Consider the following 18104-nt stretch of genomic DNA (forward strand, 5'->3'; position numbering starts at 1 on the left):
GTACTCGGGTACAGGGATAAACTTTTCACTCACTCAAACCAAAAAGCTTCAGCTAAGGGAAGAATTCACAATCAAGGTATCGTTTCTGTTTACTCATTCACACTAACCTGATCCATACTTGACTGACCTTTTCTCTGCATCTCTTTGACCTCCATCCATATAACCACAAGCGAGCTTACCAGCAGCTTTATTCTGCTCTACGTCAGATTTTTGTAGTAATTTTTGTAGTTCATATACACTGAAAATAAAAAGATTCATTAGATTTACTAAAAAGAAGATTAAGGTAAGTGTTTGCAAACAATTTATATGTGCAAACTAATTAAGCTGAACATTACCTAAATTAATTTGTTTAAATTCAGCTTATACGCTGTACATTTACCGGCCACTTTATTAGGTACATCTTACCGGGTTGGACCCACTTTTGCTTTCAGGACTTTGTGGCATAGATTCCATGTTCGATATATTACAGCACTTTGTTCTCCTAAAGTTATTTTTGTAATCCTTCCTAACCTATGTTCACACTCACACATGCACACACATTTGTATCCCTCTGTGTCTCTCTCTCTCTCTCTCTCTCTCTCTCTCTCTCTCTCTCTCTCTCTCTCTCTCTCTCTCTCTCTCTCTCTCTCTCTCTTTCTCTCTCTCTCTCTCTCTTTCTCTCTCTCTCTCTCTCTCTCTCTCTCTATAGGTGTGTGGGCTAGTCTGCGCTCCAGCAGCAGATTCATCCAGCATCCCGCTGTAGGCGACGTGGGCGCGCGGTTAGCTGGCAAGGATCTGGCGCCCCCTACAGGCATTGAGAACCTGCAGGCTCAACTCCTTAAGCATCAAGCCGCTCTTTACATCTTTGGCGAAAAGTCTCACTTTCGGGTAAACGTGTGTGTGTGTGTGTGTGTGTGTGTGTGTGTGTGTGTGTGTGTGTGTGTGTGTGTGTGTGTTACACTTGGAAGATTTGATGCTTTGTGATGAGAAAAGAAAGAGGCCAAACAAAATGCCTTGTCGTGTGTGTGTTTGTTGAAGTGTAGCAGGTCAGATCACCCTCAAATACTTGGACAGTGTTCTCTCTAGTGCATAATAAATTTGTGACTAGATAAGGCCCTCTTAAAAGCCTTGATTTATTAACATGGTTGATGTGTTTTGGCAGACGGGATATTGCATTTGGATACCTAAAGGAACTGCTTTTTTGCTTATTGATAATGTGTTTCAATGTAGAAATGAAAACAAATGGTTGGGATAAATCATCATAGTGGCTGGCGGTTAAGTAAACTCTTAAGTTATTTGGCTGGTCTTTGTATATAAACTGTCTGTTTTGAGTTTGCTTATTGCCTGTGAAGTGGAAATTTCATTTCATTCATATTAGTCAAATAGTTGGTCTGCTCAAATTTATGCTTCTGGATAGAATGTAGTCAAAGCTTCTCTTTTTTGGTAGATACTAATTTTTGACTCATATTCCCAGAGGCTTAAAGGTATAGATCACCCAAAAATGAAAATTCGGTCATCATTGATTTAAAAACAGAACAAAAAAAACAAAAATAGATATGGGAAAGAATATAGGGAAACAAATACTATGGAAGTCAATTGACCTTATTCTAAAATGCGGATGTGCTCCTGTTTTCGCGATTGTCTTAGAACTTCCGTTTCAGTCGCCTATGGGAGAAATGACTAGGAATAATAAACGGCAAAAAACGATCAAACTACTTTCTCTACAAACAAATGTTTGCATGACTATACAGACCAAGTAGAATAATATAACAAGAAAATATCAGTTTGCAACATCAAACAGCGAAACGAGCAGTTTTTAATGTCTAAAAATGAATGGAAGTGAATGAGACCGGAAGTCTCGTGCCAAAAAGATTCAAATGGCAGCGCCCGCTCGTCTGCGGAAAATAAGGTCAATAGTTTCCAAAATTCTTCAAAATATCTACTTTTGTGTTCAACAGAACAAACAAAAACTCATATTCCCAGGGGCTCAAAGGGATAGTTCACTCAAAAATGTTCAAAACCAGTTTGAGTTTTCTGTTGAACAAAAACGTAGATATTTTGAAGATTGTTGGAAACCATTGACTTCCATAGTATTTGTTTTTTTCTACTATAGAAAACAGTAAACAAAAACGTAGATATTTAGAAGAATGTTGGAAACCTGTAACCATTGACATCCATAGTAGAAAAAAAAACAAATACTATGGACTATTTCCAACATCCTTCAAAATATCTACTTTTGTGTTTAACCATACGAAAAAAAAGACTCGTATTCCCAGAGGCTTAAAGAAATAGATCACCCTAAAATGAAAATTCGGTAATCATAGATTCAAAAACAGAACAAAAAGAATATATTTTGAAGAATGTTGAAACCATTGACTTCCATTGTATTTTTTTATTTATTTATTTTATTTATGTTTTTTAATTTTTTTTATTTTTGGATATCTATAGTTACAGGTTACCAAAATATCTACTGTTTTGTTCACTGTTGTTTACTTTTTAATGTAAGTATTGGCATCCATATTAAGCAAAAAAAAAATACTATGGAAGTCAATAGTTTCCAACATTCTTCAATATATCTACTTTTGTGTTCAACAGAACAAACAAAAACTCATATTACCAGGGGCTCAAAGAGATAGTTCACTCAAAAAATGTTCAAAACCAGTTTGAGTTTTCTGTTGAACAAAAATTTAGATATTTTGAAGATTGTTGGAAACCATTGTCTTCCATAGTATTTGTTTTTTTTCTGCTATGGATGTCAATGGTTACAGGTTTCCAACATTCTTCCAAATATCTACATTTTTGTTTACTGTTTTGTTCACTGCTGTTTACTTTTTAATGTAACCATTGGCATCCGTTGTAGGAAAAACAAATGCTACGGAGGTCAGTGGTTTCCAACATTCCTCAAAATATCTACTTTTTTGTTCAACAGAGCAATAAAACCCAAACTGGTTAGGAACAGATTAAGGCTCTGTTAATGATTGAATTTTCAGTACATCTCTGGGATATAATGTTATAAAGGTTTTTATTTTTTGTAGACAGTAATAATTTTTGACTAATTATCTCAGAGGCTTAAAGAGATAGTTCACTCAAAACATCATTTATCATCATTTATTCACCCTTGACTGAATTGTTCAGAAACAGTTTGAGTTTTCTGCTGGACAAAAAAAGTAGATATTTTGAAGAATGTTGGAAACCACTGACTTCCTTCTTATTTGTTTTTCCTGCTATGGATGTCAATGGTTACATGTTTCCAGTTTTTTTCAAAATATCTACCTTTTTGTTTACTGTTTTGTTTGTATCGTCTGCATTTCCATGGCTGTACCACGGGAGCCACGGGTCCCAACCAGATTTCTTGCAGTGCGGGAATACATTTCCGAATAAAGTGCAGTATTAGTCGGTATCTCTGGTGTAATTTGAACGTGAGCGGGCAGTCTAACAATAAAAGCGCTCCCGAGTCCTGACGTTATTTCAGAACAGCATATCTGTGATTTCCTCATTCTTATTGAGCACCAGTACAGCCAGTGCTTTTGACTATTACACATGCTGAAAGTATGGACCAGTGCTTTCTGCACATACTTTTTTCACACAGTCTGTGCGCGCATCATCTACATAGCAGTCCTCAGAGCGGGCTTTCCCACCGTGAAGATGCGGCTTGCCTTAGAAAGCAGTCAGTTTACTGTTAGGAAACCCACATCAGGGAAGTCTTATGAATGGGAGTCTTTTTTATGCGTCACAGACGTGATGTACTAATACCTCAAAGTTTTTAACTCTTTAGTAGTCACAAGACTGGAAGACCAGGATTAAGGTGCACTCATGTCTCATCACAAAAGGGGAAACAAAACTGACATTTAGCCTACAATCCTTGCACAGCCTACAGTTTTATCTGTTATCTCTCTCTTTTGGTAGGACCCAATTTAAACGTGAGATTTTGGAAACAAGATCTAAATTTAGCGGGAATGGTCGGGTCCAGTAGAAAACAGGTCGGGCAGTGGGTGAACAAAGGCTGAATATACAGTGGGAGCAGTTGGGTACGGAATAAAACCCTCGCGGGAGCAGGACCAAAAAAAATGTCCATTGCAGACCTTTAGTTCACTGTTCATTCTTTATGTAATCAATTAGCACCCATAGTAAGAAAAACAAATACTATAATAGTCAGTGTTTTCCAAAATTTTTCTAAATCTCTACTTCAATTTTCAGCAGAACAAAAAAAAATCAACCCAGGCCCAGTCTGAAAATGTATTCCCTTGGACGGTTCTGGACACCGCGAATTACATTAAATTTTTTAAATGAGTGAGTGGGTGGGCGGGTCAATCTGTAAAATTGGTTGGGTTTAGGGAAGGTGGAGGGTGGGTCCGTCGATTGGTCGGTCGCCCAATCAATCATTCAGTCATTCAGCTGGTCGACAGCGGCCTCTGGTGGGTTCACACGAGAACAGCGCAGGCTCGAACGGCGCTCGCGAGAAAAATTTGAGATATGAAAAAGTGCACACAGCGACTTCTAACGGATTCGCGAAAACAAAAACTGCAAAAACACATACCTCCTGGGATGTATTTCGTGGTCTCCAGAAACGTCCATGGAACTACTTTTTCAGAATGAGCCTGGGTTGCAAAAACACAAAATGATTTGGAACAAGTCAAGGTTAAATGATGCGTAAATGATTGAATTTTCGTGTTTGGGTGAACTGTCCCTTTAATTTAAATGTGTTTCTATGCTCTGATTTTTCTAGAAATGAAACACAGCTAAACTAACAGTTTATACTAAATGTCTTTCTGTGGCAGGGCTTAAAATTGGACCCAGCGCTGAATTGTGAGCTGGTGCCGGTGGAGTTTGCAGACACGAGACAGGTGAAAGCCTCCTTCAAGAAGCTTCTGAGGGCGTGTGCACCCAGCGCCATGTCTTCAGACACAGAGGACTCCTTCCTGAAGGCTCTGGAGGAGAGCGAGTGGATGCTGCAGGTTAGCGGGACATTTATCACATACAGCTTCTACATCATTCGGTAACACTTTCCTTGAAGAGTTGTTCACCTTTATAATTAAAGCTATGATCAGTCTCGAAATCCCTTATTGATTCAGTGTCATAGTATGATCTTTGAACGCACATTCCTCAAACATCTGCATGTTAACCTTAGTGTGACTCAGTGGCCCAAATATTGCAAATCCACCGGCAGCGATGTGGAAAAAACAGAAACACGCTGGCCTGTGTGAATTTGACCCTGCCTTCCTCAAAACCACTCACCCCTGGGAAAAACTGCACAACACAAAGATGGGAAAAATGGCACAGCGCAATTATAGCAAAACAAAGTCGCTTACTATGCTAAAAGTCATGCACTCGCAAAACCTCTTGGCCTTAAGCTGCACCGTGTCTCAGACTCTAGAACAATATTATCTGGAAGGATCCTGGCCAAGACACTCGGAGAGCTCTTAGTCAGCTCTTATACAGCATTACAATAAATGTACAGGAACTGCTAAACTGTGTGTGTGTGTGTGTGTGTGTGTGTGTGTGTGTGTGTGTGTGTGTGTGTGTGTGTGTGTGTGTGTGTGTGTGTGTGTGTGTGTGTGTGTGTGTGTGTGTGTTTCACAGATACACAAGCTGCTGCAGCTGGCTGTGGTGGCAGTGGAGTTGCTGGACAGCGGATCATCTGTACTAGTTAGTCTTGAAGAGGGCTGGGACATCACCACTCAGGTTTATTTTCATATCATAATGTATTTGCTCATGTGATTCAGATATTAATCACATTGTTTATAGGGTTAGTTCACCCTAATTAAAGGTGATGTAGTTACACATGTTCCATGAACTTACTATAGTAATTACAATGAATTATGCATAACTGCTAATAATTAACCCACGTTGTAACCCCAACAATATAGGAAGCACATGCACTTGATATTTCTCAATAGTTAGACTGTAATTACAGTATGTCACCTTACAATTAACTGTGATCAAATTCTCATCCTCATGTCATCCCAATTCCCAAACCTTCATTCATCTTTGGGGCACAAATTAAGATATGTTAGTTGAAATCCAGGAGCTCTCTGACCCTCCATAGACAGCAATTGTCCTGAGTTGGTTCAAAGTCCAGAAAAGACTCAAAGTTCAGCACATTCAGATATTAGTTATCCTGTTTATAGGGTTACACCCCATTCACACGGGGCCTCAGCATCAACGCTTCCCATTCACTTTGAATGGATGACTTCAGGCATTGCCGAACTGCATTGTGGATCCGTCAGTGCCGCTTCAGAGGTGTTGCTCGCTGCAGAAGTTGGGACTTGCTCAACTTTTCAAGTGCACGACAGAAGCGTCAGCCAATCAGATCACTGTATCCAAATACACCAGCTCAGACAGTGGCCTATTGCTGACTAATTCAATTGGCTGACGCTGCTAAGATGATCGCGTCAGCCCGACTTCAGACACGCCCTCTGTCAAGTGTAGACGCTGAAGCCCCGTGTGAATGGGGCGTTAGTTCACCCAAATTTTGCAGTTCTTAGTGACAGTTTAGTGTAAGGTGACGTAGTTACCCATGTTCCATGCACTTACTATAGTAATTACAATGAATTATGCATAGTTACATGTAACAAACCCCAACCATAAAGGAAGCACATGAAATTGCTTAATTTTATTCAATAATTAGACTGTAACTTCGTCACTTTCCAAATTCATCCTCATGTCGTCTCAATCCCCTGAGACCTTCGTTCATCTTTGGAGCACAGGATAAGATATTTAAATTGAAATCCTGGAGCTCTCTGACCCTCCATAAACAGCACTTGTCCTTAATTTAAGGTCGGTTCAAAGTTCAGAAAAGGAACCAAAAACATTGTCAGGAACATGTAGTTACACATGTTCCATGCACTTACTATAGTAATTACAATGAATTATGCATAATTCAACATTCTAACCCCTTATAGTAAGTCCATGTAATTGATTAAAATTACTCAGTAGTTAAATGATTAGTTAGACTGTAACCACGTCATCTTAAAATGAAGACAAATTGTTGGAAAATTCTGTCATTATTACTCATGTCGTGCCAATCCCGAGACCTTCGTTCATCTTTGAAACACATTTTAAGATATTATAGATGAAATCTAGGAGCTCTTTGACCCTCAATAAACAGCAACGGTCCTGAGATGTTTAAAGTCCAGAAAGGGAACCAAAACATTGTCAAAACATTTGGTGCGACTTCATTGGTTCAACTGTAATCACATGAAGCTTTAAAAACACTTTTGTCATTTATCAGACACTAATGTCCAAAGTGACTTATGGGGCGTTCACACCAAACACGGCTTGCTTGAAGAAATTGTTCTATTCATGCGTAAATAGATGCGTGAACATTTTGAGTTTACTCTCTTCATTGGCGGATTAAATTAGATTTATTTGCGCGTCTAATTCACTTCACAATAGATGTGAATTTGCGTCATGGGGCTTCTGTCTGCCCGGTGACATTAGCTTTGTTGATAAATGGCTAACATGGATCTTATTGAGAGAGTAGCTGTGCTTTATGTGCTTTAGGAAGGCTGAAAAACAATGTAGATTCATTCGGCCCTGTGTCTGAATCCACTAGATCTTTTCAGATGTTCAGACAGCTCTGTAAAGTTCATCAACTCCTCCAGAATCTATAGCTGGATGATGGAAGCTTTCAGCAGTGCTTCAGGCTTGTTCGAGCCTAGTTAGATGAGCTGTTGTTCGGTGTTGGCAGTAAATAGATGCGTGAAAAGATGTGTGAACATTTTGAGTTTACTCTTTTCATTGGCTGATTAAATCAGATTCATTTGCACATCAAATTCACTTCACAATAGATGGAGATTTGCGTCATGGGGCTTCTGTCTGCCCGGTGACTCTTGCATTGTTGCTAAATGGCTAACATGGATCTTATCGAGAGAGTAGCTGTGCTTTATGTTCTCTAGGAAGGCTGAAAAACAGTGTAGATTCGTTCGGCGCCGTGTCTGGGTCCTCTAGATCCTTTCAAATGATCACACAGCTCTGTAAGTTCATCAACTCCTACAGAAACTATAGCTGGAATGATGGAAGCTTTCAGCGGTGCTTCAGTCTGAGCAAAGCTCAGCTAGATGAGCTGTTGTCTGGTGTTGGCAGCAGGATTTCCCCTTGGGACACAAACAACAGGTGCTAAATCACAATCACACCTATACTAGGGCAAGCTCCTGATTGGGTAATGCGGCGCTGATATCCAGTTTTTCTGAAGTTCTGATTTTCCAACTCAAGCGATTCGCGCGTCAAACATGCAAAACAAACAATTTACGTTGCCTCTTTCATATAAATTGCCTCATTTGCACGAATAGCACGGGAGGATGTCTATTTGCGTCTTTGCATTGACTTAATATGTAAGTCACTCGTGCTTGGTACTTCCTTCACATCTGGTGTGAACGCAGCATTAGAATTATGGATTCATTCAGCGATAAATGTGTAAATGTTATTTCTACAGGTGGTTTGTCAAGCCCACTCACCTGTGTGAAGCACACTCAGAATCGCATGATGTTTTGAGGTTGTCATGTGGTGTGGAAGGAAGAGAAGAGACATTGTTTACCAATTTCTTCTGCATCAGATCAGTATGTGCATTTACTATGGGCAATATGATCCTTGCCTGTTGCACTTCAGATTATTAATGGCAATACATTGTACCATTTGTGCCTTTAAAATAGGTCTCATCTCAGTTATAGAATTAAAGTTGGCAGACAGCATTGGTTTTTGACTCCCCACCTGCAATCCCTGCTGAACCAGAGACTCAAACACGCACTACAAGTCCGCCTTTCTTACCATTAGGCCATGACTGCCCCATAAACTTGAGGGTTACGGGTTTATTTTGTTGTTGTTGTTCATTTTGATGTTAACAAGTAATATTTTCCATGCATAGTTAACAGAACTGTGCTTGTGTAGTGTCAACTGGGGCTGTAAAATGTATCTGTGGTCAGTGCCAGAATCCGGCACGTGTCTGAACAAGATCGTTTCCCTTCTTCTTGACCGTTCTGCCATTCTCTCTTTAGGCCCGATCTGCTCTGACTAAATAGGCTCCATGTGTCTGGCTCTGTAGGAGAGAACAGAATCACGCTTTTTGTCACACAGCCATGTTTTCAGTTTTGGAAGGTGTCGTAATATTACTGATTACTTGATTATGTTGTTCTGATAATGCTTAAGATAATTATCTTTTATATAACTCTTGGAAACTCCTGGTTCTGTTGAAAATCCTTAGCATTTAGCAAACATTTTTAAAGTGGCGTTTTAAAATACATGGTTGATTATACACTTACCGGCCATTTTATTAGGTACACCTTACTAGTACCAAGTTGGACCCCCTTTTGTTTTAAGAATTGCCTTAATCCTTTGAGGCATAGATTCAACAAGATACTGGAAATATTCCTCTGAGATTTTGGTCCATATTGGCATGATAGCATCATGTGTTGCTGTAGATTTATCAGCTTAACATCCATGATGCAAATCTCCCGGTAAAATGTTACTATGGAACAGCAGAACTTTACTGGGGGCGAAAACTAGCTCTCTGAGTCTAGCTCTTTGGGTAGCGGTCAAATTCAGAAATTCTTTTAGTCTCATGCATTCACATGATCCAAATTCGCAGGTCAGAGTTCACTAATCTTAAACTTTCAATCACAGCGACATCCAAACCAGTTGCACAAGCTTGCTTTTCCGGCTGATGCATTTACATGTGCATGAATGGAAGTCAATAGTGTGAAAAGTACAGTGTGACCGCAGCTTAATACAACCAATAATTACTTGCATTGGGCTCTTAGCAAACAATGCACCATTTTTGCAACTCATGGTTTATATCCTCTCTTCCTCTTTCATTTTTCTCTTTCATTGTTTCTGTAGGTGGTTTCCCTCACACAGGTGCTCAGTGATCCTTTCTACAGGACTCTAGAGGGCTTTCAGGTGCTGTTGGAGAAAGAGTGGCTCTCTTTCGGCCACAAATTCAGCCAGCGTGGCAACCTGAACCCCAACAGCCAGGGCAGCGGCTTCACTCCCATCTTCCTCCAATTTCTTGACTGTGTGCACCAGGCAAGTTGGCTACGTATATACCCACTTACATAGCAGACATTTACTGTACATCCATAGCGGCTTGGATGTTATGATTTCTTTATATAAAACATCAGAAGATCACTGCTTGTGATTTTTTTAAAAGAATCATAATAATTAATGATCTGGATTTGAACCCTCGAGGCTGTAGGTTTGGTATCTAACTTAAAACAAAGATGTTTTTTTGCTGTATACACAAAGAAAGGTAGTATCATTTGGCTTTTTGTCTAATCGGGACCAGCGATTAGGGAGAGTAAAACCAGGGCTTAGAGTTTTCTGTAATGCGTTACTGAAGCAAGAAAAGTCACCTACATCTTGAATGACCTGAGGGGAAGTAAATTAAGAGGACATTTTCGTTTTTAGGTGAACTGTCCCCTTAAGAACTTTAATAAAATGCACTTGCCGTGTTCCTGTGGCACCACATTTTAGTCTGTAGTCTCATTTATAAACATGGCGTATATACACACATTTAAACCCATTTTGTGAGTATGCCATGTTTATAAATGAGACCTCAGATCAATATGTGGCTCTGCAAGAAGATCAAGGCGCGTTCTACTTCCCACACAAAAGTTGTGATCTATAATTGGAAGGGGAAAATGTGCACAGCTGTAGGTAAACTTTAAGAAAACATATTTAACTTTAAATATAAATGTGTACATGTGATTTCCACAGGTGGTTTGTCAAACCCACTCACCTGTGTGAAGCACGCTCAGAGGTAGTGTCATATAAAAAAAGGTGGTATCATATAGGCTTTTCATCTAATCAGGACCAGCGATTAGGGAGAGTGAAACCAGGGCTCAGAGTTTTCTGTTATGTATTACTGAAGCAAGAAAAGTCACCTACATCTTGAATGACCTGAGGGGAAGTAAATTAAGAGGACATTTTCGTTTTTAGGTGAACTGTCCCTTTAAGAACTTCAATAAAAAGCACTCGCCGTGTTATTCTTGCTTATTAGTCTGTAGTCTCGTTTATAAAAATGGCATTCACACATTTACACCCATTTTGTGAGTATGCCATGTTTATAAATGAGACCTCAGATCAATATGTGGCGCTGCAAGAAGAACATGGCGAGTTCTACTTCCCACACAAAAGTTGTGATCTATAATTAGAAAAGGGAAAATGTGCGCAGCTGTAGGTAAACTCTAAGAAAACATATTTAGCTTTAAATTTTTAAATTTTTTTAACCACTTAAAATTATCATGTGAGTCAAAATCATTAATAAATACATTCAAATATATTCTGGTGTATGTTCACTTTTAGAGAGGTTTTTAAGTCAATTTTATAAATTAATTAAGGTTTTAAGATCACATACTTGGTCAACCACATATGCTTTTCATCAATTTGTACCTTTGTCTCATAAGGCTTAAAATCTAAAGACCTGTATTGGGTGACATTTCTTATGACTGACAATATATGGAAAAAGTGTGGCACGGTGGCTCAGTGGTTAGCATTGTCACCTCACAGCAAGAAGATCGCTGGTTTTACTCCCGGCTGGGCCAGTTGTCATTTCTGTGTGGAGTCTGCATGTTCTTGTGGGTGCTCCAGTTTCCCCCACCCTCCAAAGACAAGCGGTATAGGTGAATTACCTTCACTAAATAGGCTATAGGGTATGAGTGTGTAATTGCAAGAGCTTATGGGTGTTTCCCAGTACTGGGTTGCGGCTGGAAGGGCATCAGCTACGTAAAACATATGGTAGATAAGTTGCGACCCCAGAATAATAAGTGGACTAAGCCGAAAAGAAAATGAATGAATAAATGAAATTGGCTATAGTATATGACAGTGTGTGTGATTGCGAGAGTTTATGGGTGTTTCCCAGTATTGAGTTGCGGCTGGAAGGGCATCCGCTGCGTAAAAAACAAAACAAACATATGCTAGAATAGTTGGAAGTTCATTCCACTGTGGTGACCCCTGATAAATCAGAGACTAAAGAAAATGAATGAACGGATGCAATTGTGGAGATGTAAAAACATTGCCTACTGTTCATCCAGTTAGCAACAGTGATGCTGTGAATATGTAAATAAGTACTTTAGCCCAGGGATTAGTAATGTACAGTGTGAAATTACTGTTCAGGGCTCAAAAGTAAGGACTGCCCTGTGGCCCAGGGCCAGCGTGAAAGACGCTCGGGACAGTAGACAGGATTGTTACTGCCCCCTATCGGACAGTAACGATGAGCATGTTATTTTTTTTTATAACCTGGTAACAACCAGTACAGCGAAAAGATGGCAACATGGCGACAACATCAAACTATGAGGCTAAAAGAAAACGTCTGTTGCTAAAGTCTTGGAAGCAGACAATTACATGGGTACAAAATTAAGAGGTCACACTTTACAATAAGGTTCATTAGTTAATGTTAATTAATGCATTTACTAAGATGAACAAACAGTGAACAATACATTTACTACTGTATTTGTTTATGTTAGTTAACGTTGGTTAATGAAAACTTACTCTTACAGTACTTCATTATTAGTTCATGTTAACTCATGGTGCATTAACTAATGTTAACAAGCATGGACTTGAATGTTAATAATGCATTAGTAAATGTTTAATTATGATTAATAAATGCTGTACAAGTGTTGTTCATCATTAGTTCATGTTAGTAAATGCATTTACTAATGAACCTTATTGTAAAGTGTTACCAATTAAGAAACTGAAAAAAAATAAAGAAATAAAAAAAGTTGTCAGTTTGACAGGCTTTTTTATATAAAAATTATTTAGAATTGCAATAAAATACCTGCTCATTTTCCATACTGCTCTTTCGTTTGCATAAAATCTTAAAATTTTGCTCATTATACATTTATTAACATTTTTAAAATGTTTAAATTCTAGATTCACAAACATTATTTAAATATTTGGCTAAGAAATAGCTATTAACTTTTTTTTTTAGGTGGTGCGAGTGAAAATTTTGGCAGGGCAAGTTAAATCTCAACCACTGGCCCGATCGGCCCATTAGAAAAAATCCTTAGCGTTGAACCCTGCTGTTATTGATTCCCCTTGATTATTCATTAACCCCAGTTGTACTGTAGTATGAGCAGCATGAAATGTGCCTACAAATAATTCAAGATATTCCAGGGTTAACAGTTCATTCATTCATTCATTTTCTTTTTGGCTTAATCCCTTTATTACTCTAGGGTCGCCACAGCGGAATGAACCGGCAACTTATCCAACATATGTTTTATGCAGCGAATGCCCTGCAACCCATCAAAGGGAAACATCCACACACACTCATTCACACACATACACTACGGTCAATTTTTGCATACCTAATTCGCCTATACCACATGTCTTTGGACTTGTGGGGAAAACCGGAGCACCCGGAGGAAACCCACACGAACGCGTGGAGAACATGCCAACTCCACACAGAAATGCCAACGGACCCAGCAGAGGCTTGATCCAGTGCCCTTCTTGATGCGAGGCTAATGTGCTACCCACTGCACCACCATGTCGCCCGGGTTAACAGTCTCAAGTGTGAAAAGCTCTTTTTTCACAGTGATTCAACACCACTGAGAGCGTACAATTCAAGAAAATGATTAGCAAACGCCCAGGAAACGATTAGTTAGAGGGATTTTAAAAAAGGCACCAAAATAACATCAGCGGGAGGGTCATCGTGTGGTAATGTTCAAGCAGCGGGTTCCAGACCGAAGAGCTTGCAAAAGTTCTCACACTCCAGGCCACCTGGACGTCCTGGCAAAAACAACAGCTGCCTCGAAGATGAGACACGTCTATTTTCAGATGCTTTCGCTATATTTCTGTGGTCTGTGACACGGCAGGACCTCCGCTGGGTCATTCAAACGCCTTGATTTCATCACACCAAGCCTAAGAACAATGCATGTCTGTAAAAGCATGGGAGTGGTGCACATCTCTCTGGAGATACTTCACTTTTTCTCATGTACCACAGATCAACAGAATATACCAAATTGCTGTTTTCCGCTGAACGTGCATGTTGAGAAGTGATGGCGAAACACGGCAAGGACAATGCTGGCTGCAGGTTGATACACCATCTGTCGATGATCATTTCAAAGGGGGTGAGGGGTGTAGGTAGAACGAGCAGCTCTGTCTAAATTGCTTGCCCACCATGGGGATTGCAAAAGGAAAGCTCGAGCGTGCATTCTGACAGCTGAGTCTTTCTCGTCCTCCTCCTGCTGGCCGGACACTGCAGGAATGCTGTGAGCTCATGGACCAAGCATGGTGGGAACAAGAGAGGGATGAAGCAATTGGTTATTTGTCATTTGGAAGACGCTCAGCCAAAATGAACAAGGACAGGCTCATTTGGGGCAACCTCAATGGTCTCAAAGTGCTGCTCAATGGTCATGGGGTTCATGAGTCACTTCAGCTGCGGTTTAAGGCCACATCCACACAAAGACAGAGCTTTTCCCGATAGACAAGCATATCCGCATGCAAAAAAAAAAAAACCCACTGAAATAAAAACCATGCATCATATTTTTTTTTTGCAGATTTTATTTAATGTCATGTTAGCTTCGTTGGCTTCTAAAAACGATGTACAGTATCGCTGCAGAGTTTCTGACTGGCTGTCTGTTGCCAAGCATCCAGCAGCAACAAATAAACACTGCTCCGTTTCACAGGGAACAAATTTAACTCCATTATGCAGGGTTAATCCCACAAGTACAGCGCTTAAACCTGCTAACACCCCTGTCAAATTACAGGTGTTAAGCATGTTCAATTCACTTCATCTTTATGTCTATATATAGCTTTTACAATGTAGATTGTGTCAAAGCAGCTTCACATAGAAGTTGTAGCGAATTGAAACTGTGTCAGTCCAGTTTTCAGAGTTGTTTTGAGCTGAACACGCTCAAAACAGTGGAGATGACAGTGGACTTTAGGAGAGACCCCCCTGCACTCCCCCCACTCACCAACATGAACAGCACTGTGGCTGCAGTAGAGTCAGGTTCCTGGACACCACCGTCTCTCAGGATCTGAAGTGGGACATTCACATAGACTCTATTGTGAGGAAAGCCCAGCAGAGACTGTACTTCCTTCGTCAGCTGAGGAAGTTTAACCTGCCACAGGAGCTGCTTGACAGTTCTACTCAGCTGTCATCCAATCCATCCTCTGCACTTCCATCACCGACTGCTTCGGCTCAGCTGCCTAAACCGACCTCCGCAGACTGCAGCGAATAGTCCGGACTGCTGAACGAATCACTGGCACTACCTTTTCTAAACTTCAAGAACTGTACTGAGTAAAAGGGCTCGCAAAATTACTCTGGACACCTCGCACCCAGCACACCACCTGTTCGAAATGTTATCGTCTGGTTGGCGCTTCAGAGCACCAAGCACAAAAACAGCCAGCCAGAGGAGAAGTTTCTTTCCTCAGGCCATCTACCTTATGAACAGTTAAATATCCCCCTACTGTGCAATAAATATTTGCAAAATCTTCTCATACACACTTGTACAAAGCACCTTATAACCTGTATATTTATAACAAATCTGTACATACAGTTCAACATCCAGATTTCTTGACTAACTGCATCTCGGTTTAATGTTTATCATCTTTTTTTATATTTATTTTGTGTTGTCACTTTATGTACACTGTAGGCTTCTGTAGCCAAAACAAATTCCTTGTGTGTGTGTGTGTGTGTGAGAAGCACACTTGGCAATAAAACTGATTCTGATTCGGAGTTGAAGTTCAGTTTAGTTTAGTTCAGTGTGGTTTAATTTCACTGCTGAAAGTCCAAACACTGAAGAGCAAATACATCAATGCGCAGCTCCACATGTCCAAAATCAAGCAAGCCAGTGGTGACTGTGGTGATAAACAGACTTCACCTATTGACTAAAGTGAAGGGAAAAAATATGTCTTTACCTGTGTTTAGAATGGTGATAACCCGAAGTTAAAAGCCATGAATATATCCATAAAGCTCCTCTAATGTGACTTTCTTATTGCAGGTTCATAACCAGTACCCCCTTGAGTTCGAGTTTAATCAATACTATCTGAAGTTTCTGGCATATCACTACGTCTCCAATCGCTTCAAGAACTTCCTTCTGGACTCAGATTACGAGCGCCTGGAGCACGGTGTGTATGAGCAGATCCTCACATCATCCTTTAACACAGTAGGGTATTTGCAGAAGGACTTTTAGGCCGCATTTACATTGCACTGTTCAAGTGACTCAATTCCGATTTTTGATCGGATATGGCCCATGTACGTGTAAGCAGAAAGAAATCACATGGATTCCAATTTACTCAAATCAGATTCAGGCCTTGTTCATATGTGGAAATGTATCTGATTTGAATCAGATCTGTGTCTGAAGTGTAAGCAGGTAGATCGGATTTTCACCTGTCAATGCAAGTCGCGCGTCATTAAAAACCATAGCGAACTACATCAAGTCTGACACTTTCATTTCAGAACTGACTTCAGCAGAGTCCCAAACCTTAAATCTCATACACGAGGAGTAAAACAGCTTTTATATTGTCATATAGCACAGGTATTTAAGCATGTTAACGAGAGCGAGAGAGCACAATGTCCGCCACGTAACCAATATAAACTAATATAAAACTAGTGCATACATCAGATGCATAAATCAGGCCATGGACATTACATTAAGATGCCTAAAGGTTTAAAAAAGCCTATATATCAAAATAAGATAGACAAATGAGAACCTTTCTGTCACAAACTATAGTAAAACAGCTTGTCTAAAGCTGCAAACAGATTGCATACAGGAATAGAGAAAAGAGCACTCTTTAATTATCAGCTGCTAGTCAGAGCCCACTCTTTTTTTCCTGGTTATCTTTTTATTCCTGTCGTGTGCTGTGTAAATGCAGACGATCGGATACCAATCACTTTTAGGCCATACTCACTAGGTACAGTTGCCTCGAACCAGGCCAAAGCACGATTGTCTCCCCCGACGGCCCGCACTCACACCACAAATGGGCCTCGGCACGCTTACGTCATCGCTGCTGCGCTGTTCAGTGAGAAGCCCTGTCACTCAGCAGCGCAGTGGAGATTTCTCTAGTTATATTGCTTCAGTCGTTTGATTTGCAGTGACATGCAGTCAAATATTTCGCTATACAGTCCTTAGGGATGTAGTGACACGCAGTCAGATATTTCGCCGAACAGATCCGCCACTTTTGGCACTCAAAAACAATCATAAAGCCCTCGTGCTGCAGGAATGAGGAGGTCTGCTGAAGCCGCGCAGCTGTCGTGCTGTGATGAGTTCTCGTCTTTAATAAACTACGGCAGTTTGCATTCACTAAACAGTAAGAATGATTAATAAATCCATATGAAATCCCTTAAAGTCACGTCTCGGTTTCAGTTTCGGGCCCAAGTGAACCGCGCTCAGGCACACCTCTTCCAACGATTCAGCGCACTCACACTTCTCAAACGATCCGGGAAACGCCTGAGCACGGTATGGATGGCATAGTGTGAGTAGGCCCTTAAAAGCTGATGTAAGCAGATCATCAAAAAAAAAAAATCAGATACAGTCACAAAATCAGAATTTACCATCAAGATCTGCAGTGTAAATGCAGCCTAAGCTTTCAGTAACCCTGTTAAAGCGCTTCCGGTGAACTGTATGCAGTTACAAAAATCGCTGTTTAAGGTTTGCTTTCTTTAAAAATCAATGATCTTCACAGTCTGATTGATATACAATGTAAAGTGTATCTCAGACTGTACAAGAAGCACTGCATTGAATTCCATTTTCCCCTGCCATTTTGTGTAAATATTAACATTTATTTTTCTCCAGTATTTTCAACGGAGTTTCTGCACTAGCCTGCTTATAATGACGGCACATGCTGAAACAACTAAATCAGGGGTGTTCAAACTCGGTCCTGGAGGGCCGGTGTCCTGCATAGTTTAGCTCTAACTTCCTTCAAAACACTTACTTGGAAGTTTCTAGTACACCTAGAAAGAGCTTGATTGGCTGGTTCAGGTGTGTTGAATTGGGGTTGGAACTAAAATATGCAGGACACCGGCCCTCCAGGACCGAGTTAAATGAACCACTGAATGAATGCTTAAGTCTATTTAGCTGATTACATTTTCATTACATTACAACATCAGTGCTGTAAAAGAAACTGTATAAATAAAAGTCACATTAACCGTTCACCGGAAGCTTATCGGTAGGGGAAAAAGCACTAGCTGT

The 18104-nt window shown here is 40.2% G+C and overlaps 1 protein-coding gene across 3 annotated transcripts in view; it reads left to right on the plus strand.

Annotated features, from left to right (window-relative positions):
• The window catches only part of sbf2 (SET binding factor 2), a 288988-nt gene that overhangs the window by 253690 nt on the left and 17194 nt on the right, over positions 1–18104 (plus strand). For 2 of the 3 annotated variants that reach the window (XM_009303602.4, XM_021478035.2), the window contains 5 exons: positions 689–867; positions 4758–4934; positions 5560–5661; positions 9814–9999; positions 15915–16041. In XM_009303602.4, coding sequence (XP_009301877.1) covers positions 689–867; positions 4758–4934; positions 5560–5661; positions 9814–9999; positions 15915–16041 — 771 coding nt within the window. Of the gene's footprint in view, position 1; positions 77–688; positions 868–4757; positions 4935–5559; positions 5662–9813; positions 10000–15914; positions 16042–18104 lie in introns of all 3 variants that reach the window. The other variant, XM_009303601.4, reaches the window with a different exon arrangement.

This window comes from Danio rerio, chromosome 7 (assembly GCF_049306965.1).
Source record: "Danio rerio strain Tuebingen ecotype United States chromosome 7, GRCz12tu, whole genome shotgun sequence".
In the NCBI taxonomy this organism is placed as follows: domain Eukaryota; kingdom Metazoa; phylum Chordata; class Actinopteri; order Cypriniformes; family Danionidae; genus Danio; species Danio rerio.